The sequence below is a fragment of the Daucus carota genome, chromosome 3, assembly GCF_001625215.2.
Source record: "Daucus carota subsp. sativus chromosome 3, DH1 v3.0, whole genome shotgun sequence".
Taxonomy (NCBI): Eukaryota; Viridiplantae; Streptophyta; class Magnoliopsida; order Apiales; family Apiaceae; genus Daucus; species Daucus carota.
This window is the reverse complement of record NC_030383.2, coordinates 25,126,143-25,132,873: the sequence shown is the minus strand read 5'-3', so window position 1 is coordinate 25,132,873 and position 6,731 is coordinate 25,126,143. Positions and strand designations below refer to the sequence as shown.

General features: G+C 30.8%; 1 protein-coding gene across 1 annotated transcript; it reads left to right on the top strand.

Moving 5' to 3' along the window:
• Positions 1-3,143: 3,143 nt before the first annotated feature.
• LOC135151433 (uncharacterized) lies at positions 3,144-6,308 on the top strand. The gene has a single exon (XM_064089882.1). The coding sequence runs from the start codon at positions 3,144-3,146 to the stop codon at positions 6,306-6,308; it is 3,165 nt and encodes a 1,054-aa protein (XP_063945952.1).
• Positions 6,309-6,731: the final 423 nt, after the last annotated feature.

Genomic DNA, 6,731 nt, shown 5'->3' with positions numbered 1-6,731 from the left:
ATCTAAATGATGTGCCCTAAGTGTAAAAATGCATGATGCAACACATATGTATTTCTAACTAATATTTTTGGATTTTAAATTTTTGATTTGTTTGTGTTTTTCAATTTTCAAATTTGTTTTGTGATTTTCTAAATAAAGACGAAAGATAAAAGTGGAGAGATACGGGCTACCAAAGCAAGCTTCCCGAATTCCAAGCGAAATCCGTCCACTCTAGTCCATGATTCCCGAATATTCCTCCTCGAAATAAAAGAACAAAAATAGTGAGAAACAAACTAATCCGAAAGATTAAAAATAAAGGTGCGAAAAATTAATTTTATTCCCCCGCAGCGGCGCCAAAAACTTGATGTGCTAGAAAATATGATTAAATTAATCGCAAGCGCACGATCACCGTTTTAATATTTATGATTCGATCCACAGAGATTAAAATTATTCTCGCAAACTTAAATTAATAATCTAGGCGAATTAGAACAATATTTTGAAGGGGGTTTTTCTAAATTAAGTCTAAAATTAACAAATTAACTAATCTAATAACTATCACTTATCATAATTTAATCATCACTAATTCTAATCAATATTAAGCACGGAAAGCGACTTGAAAGATATAAAACATGAAACAAAAGAAAAAAGAAAAGAAACCAAGTGATTTGACTAAAAGAATTTGTGGCCGCATCAAAACAAAACCTCAAACAAAACTTTAACTAAACAAACTTGTAGCTATTTTTGTTATAAAAAGAAAACAAAATTAAGCCTAAAATAAAAGTCACAGAAAACAAATTACCACTAGTACAAATATAGGAAAAGGAATCACTAATAAGAAACCTTCTAGTTTGAATAAGTGGTTTCTTAATAAAAGGAAGCTTATATTTTTAATGAATGATCTCTTATAATGGAAGAGAAAGAACCTCTTTTTTGAAATAGATGGTTCTTTTTCATAAAGTACCTATTTTCCTTGGGAAGTGGTTTCTTATAATGGAAGAGAAAGGAACCACTTTTTTTAAATAGATGATTCTGTTTCATAAGGTAACTCCTTTTTTCAGAAGAGGTCTCTTATAATTCTAGAGAAAGAAACCACTTTTTTTAAATAAATGATTCTATTTTATAAGGTAACTCTTTTCTTTCAGAAGAGGTCTCCTATAATTCTAGAGAAAGACACCACTTTTTTAAAATAGATGATTTTTTTTCACAAAGCACCTCTTTTCCTTCAAAAGCGGTCTTTAAGAGAAACAAAAAATTTTATAACTTCGGAAGAGATCCCTTATAATAAAAAAAAAGATTAGTTATTGAAAGTTAACCTTAATTACTTCTCTAAAAAGAGTATTTTAAAAAAAACCTCTTTATTCATATATAACTATTAAAACAAGTTTTCTTTTATGTGTTTGTATTTTGTTGATGGGAAAGTGGGCATAAACTTATAAACAATTTAATTTTTTATACTATTAGCTCATTAGTTTATTAATTGATATTTTGACAAAAGAATTATTAATTGGAATTAAAATCTTATAATATTCAAGTATATTGTATTAAATATGAAAGGAATAATATATATATATATATATATATATATATATATATATATATATATATATAATGCATCTAAAATAAAATAATAATTATTGTAGTAACTATAATGAACATAATTTGTCTCTTATAAATTTTTGTTCGTAATTTCTAAAAATTTAAATTAGATTTAGCATGAGTATTTTAATTAAATTTTCATAAATATTAATGAACAACTAAAAAATGTATTACGATAGATGTGAGTTAATCATTGTAATATAGTAAATTAATATTATATTGAATAAACATGTATTTTCAAACATGTAGTTGGAAATAAAATTTGTAAGTTATATTTTTACATTCAATAGTATTTTCTGTCTAATAATTAAAATATAAATTATATTATATATACTATTCAAAGAAATTTATTTTTATATCTTTAGTTAACATATTTGTTATATCAAATTTAGATTAAACAATATTTTTATACCTTATGTTTTTCTTTTCTTTCAAAATAGTATTAGAAGTTTTTGTGAGGTAAATATTCATCAATCAATCAATTAAAGTATAGTAAATCAATATTTTATTGAATAAACATATATTTTTATATATACCTTGAAAATAATATCTAAAATTATATTTTACATGTAATTTAAATTTCTATTGGACAACTGAATCTATATAAAAAATAGATTTTATATATCTACTATTCAAATAAATTTATTTTATATTTGAATGATAAGATAAAAAATATAATTACATAATTGTTAATCAATCAATATATGGTACGGTAAATTAGAATTTAAATAAGCATATATTTTCAATTTAAAGTTGTAAAACATATTTTACTTGTAATATATTATTTTTTATCAAGCAATTAAATCTTGTATAATAAAATAAATAAATTTATATAAAATTATTCAAATAAATTAATGTGTTTTATATTTTCAATTTACAGTTTCGTTGTACATGTGTGTTTCAGTTTTGAAAACTAGGAGTCGTGCGCACAAAAGAACACAAGATCAGTACTCACCCTCAACCATCACTCTTCTCAGACATTCTCAGACATCACTCTTCTCCATCACTAGCGGTAAGGTCGAATTTCCTTTAATAATTCCTTATTCTTGATTTTGGTTAGTTTGATTGTGTTGCTGATAGATTGTGATTATAAGGGTTTCATTAGATTTTATTTATGTTGGATTGAGATCATAGGGTTTTGTTAGATTTTATTTAGGTTAGGATTGGGATTACAAGATTTTATCAGTATTGAAAAATTTAAATTAATGTTTCAAACAGACGTGATAGCTCTGTTTCTGTTTCTAGTATGCTGCTTTGCTCCCCCATTTGTTTGACTTTGAATTGTTCTTTTTAATTCTTCATGTAAAACTCACATGCTCTTTATTTGGTCTAATTTATGGTTCCTAGGTGATAATTCTTTAATGTTTGTAATAGGCCAAAATTTTATAGATTATATTATTTGTGAGCTTATGGTTTCTTCCTGGATTAAATATATCATCAATGTATATAGATTTACACCTTAACAGAATGTTTCTAATTACTTGAATATATTTTTCTAGTGTGAAATTTTGGTTTGTAAAATGGAGCGGAGTTGGATAACAAACACAAAGCCCGGGGACCCAGAATATATGGCTGGTGTGAAAGAGTTTATCAATTTTGCATTGAGAAATAGTAACACCAATGATAGGATGCCTTGTCCTTGTTATATGTGCCACAATTTGATTCATAAAAGGGTTGATGAAATACTCAATCATTTGAATAAATGGGCATTTGATAGAACATATACCTACTGGACTTTTCATGGAGAAGGTAAGGACAAAACATTTACAGGTACCGGTATGGATGGTACACGTAATGATCCTGTTTCCGATGAGTGTGACAGGTTAGAGGACATGTTGCAGGCAGTTGGAAAAAATTTTAACAGTAATCCGTCGACATTTGAGACTTTGTTAAATGATTCTGAAAAGCCTTTATATGATGGTTGTGCAAAGTACACAAAATTGTCTGGTGTACTGAAGTTGTATAATTTGAAGGCTGGTCATGGTTGGACTGATGTAAGTTTTAGTGCATTACTTGAAGTGGTGAAAGACATGCTACCAGAAGATAATGTTCTTCCTAGTGGTACTTATGAGGCTAAAAAGATATTGTCCACAATGGGATTAGGCTATGACAAAATACATGCTTGTCCGAATGATTGCATACTATATCGTAATGAGTTTGAATCATTGGAAAGTTGTCATGTATGCCATGCCTCGCGTTACAAGAAAAAAGCAGGAATACCAGCTAAGGTTTTATGGTATTTCCCAATAATACCAAGATTCAGACGTTTGTTTTCAAATCCAACAGATGCAGAGAAGTTGACATGGCATCATAATGGTCGTACGAGGGACAACTTACTTAGACACCCAGCTGACTCGCCGCAATGGAGATTTATTGATGAAAAGTTCAGTGAGTTCGGGAAAGAAGAACGTAATCTACGCCTTGCATTATCTACTGATGGGATGAACCCCTTCAGCTCCCTCAGTAGCACTTACAGTACTTGGCCAGTAATTTTGGTTACTTACAATTTATCTCCTTCCTTGTGCATGAAAAGAAAGTATATGATGCTGTCACTGCTAATTTCTGGACCAAAACAGCCCGGAAATGACATTGACGTGTACTTGCAACCACTTATTGATGATTTGAAGTTTTTGTGGGAAAAAGGTGTGGATGTGTTTGATGCACATCGTAAAGAAATGTTCAATCTGAAGGCAATGTTGTTTTGTACTATTCAAGATTATCCAGCATATGGCAATCTTTCGGGATATACTGTGAAAGGGAAGACCGCTTGTCCTTTATGTGAGGATGGGTTCAAGGGAACATGGTTGAAAGCCTCAAAAAAGAATATTTTTATTGGACATCGTCGATTCTTGCCGAGTGAACATACATATCGTAAGAGGAAAAAAGCTTTTGATGGAAAACAAATGTTTGAAAGTCGTCCAAAGGTCCCAAGTAGTGGTGAGGTATTTGAAAAGATCAAAGATATTCATATCACATTTGGAAAGAAAAACAGGAAAGATCTTCAGAAACAAGGTTATAAAAAGTGTTCTGTTTTATGGCAATTACCTTATTGGAAACACTTATTTGTTCGACATTCTCTAGATATAATGCATATCGAAAAAAATGTGTGTGATAGTCTTATTGGCACATTACTGAATATCAAAGGTAAAACAAAAGATGGAGTTAATGCTAGAGCTGACTTACAACAAATGGAAATAAGAACGGAACTTCATCCTATTGAGAAAGGACCAAAGAAGAGAAAGTTTTTACCTCCTGCTGCTTATACACTTTCAAGAAAAGAGAAAGTTGAATTTTGTGAATGTTTGGCTGGAATGAAAGTTCCTGAGGGTTATTCTTCAAATATCAGTAGTCTGGTGTCAATGGAGAACTTGAAGCTCGTGGGTCTAAAGTCTCATGATTGTCATGTCTTAATGCAACAATTGTTACCCGTGGCAATTCGTGGTATTTTGCCTAAAAATGTTCGAGTTGCCATAATCAGATTATGTTCCTTTTTTAATGTACTATACAGCAAAGTCATTGATCCTAAGGACTTAGATGATGTGGAAAGGGAAATTGTTTTAATTTTGTGCCAATTGGAAATGTACTTTCCTCCATCATTTTTTGATATCATGATTCACTTGACTGTACACTTGGTAAGAGAGGTTAGATATTGTGGGCCAGTATATTTAAGAAATGAGTACCCTTTTGAAAGGCAAATGAAAAGCTACAAAGGATATGTGAAGAATTATAGGCGTCCTGAAGGTTGCATTGCTGAACGAGTCCAATATGAGGAGGTTCTTGCATTTTGTGGTGAATTCCTTGAAAACGTGAAGATTATAGGGCTTCCAATACCTCGTCATAATGAAAGAATGAATGGGAAGGGAACAATTGGTCATAGACAAGTTGACTTACCTCGTGATGAGTGGATTATGGCACATACATATATTCTCAACAACGAGGAAGAAGTTTTACCTTATATCATCAAACATAAGAGTTATTTGAGAAAGGTAAATCCCAAGGAAAATGAGAGGTCACTGGCAAATGAACATAAAAATACATTCAGTACTTGGTTAAAAGAACAAGTAAGAAAAGAACTTCAGGATTCTTCCCAATGTATCTCTGATCGACTTAGGAGTTTAGCTTATGGACCAAACTTCAATGCCTCCTTGTACTCTGCATATGTCATTAATGGTTGCACATTCTACACAAGGGACCAAGATGAAAACAGTACAATGCAAAATAGTGGGATAACTTTAGAAGCAGAGGCTGTACATTTTGCAAGTGCTAAAGATAATAATCCTGTCTATTGTAAAATGCAGTATTATGGTTTCATTGAAGAGATATATGAGCTGCATTATCATGATTTTGCTATACCTCTTTTTAGATGCAAATGGGTCGACAACCAGACCGGTGTTGCCATTGATGAGCTAGGATTTACAGTGGTCAACTTTATGAAGCAAGGCTATAAAGAAGACCCTTTCATTTTAGCTAGTCAAGCAAAACAGGTCTTTTATGTGAGTGACCCTGCTGATAAGAGGAAGTCTATAGTTATAACACCACGATCTCGACATGAAATCGATGACTTTGAAGATGATGTTATGTTGGATGAAGCCCCTGCCACCACTCAAATGCATGTTGAGGATGATGAGAATGGTGATTCTTCAACTTATGTACGGAATGACCATGATGAAGGGATCTATGTTGAAGAGAATAATATCGAGGGATACTCGCGAAAGCGTCATCGTAAAGAATGACTCTTATTCAGGTGTTTAGAAATAAATTTAGTATTATTTTATTTTTCTCTATCTCCAGGAACAATTTGATTATAATCCAACAGCTTGAGGCATTTTATTTTGTATCTTGGTCACCCCCTGTATATTTATCTGCTATGTGTCTGCTTCAACTAGTTGGGCTATGAACAAAACTTGTCCAATTCACATAAATTAAATGAGGTTATTATTATATTTCAAATTTTATTTTGGAGGGAGGTGAATGATTTCTCTCACACATACTCTTTCAAATTCCGATGTAGAGATGAACACATCATTAATGATTATACGTTTCCTCAGGTAAGAATTTTTTTTAATTATAATTATCTTTATATAACACTATCATCATGATAGTTTTATATTATTGGAAATATGATTATATACAGTTTGTAGAATGTTTCATGACTG

Bases quoted from the DNA above. Each gene is read 5' to 3' on its own strand.
- LOC135151433 (XM_064089882.1), top strand. From the start codon at position 3,144: ATGGCTGGTGTGAAAGAGTTTATCAATTTTGCATTGAGAAATAGTAAC.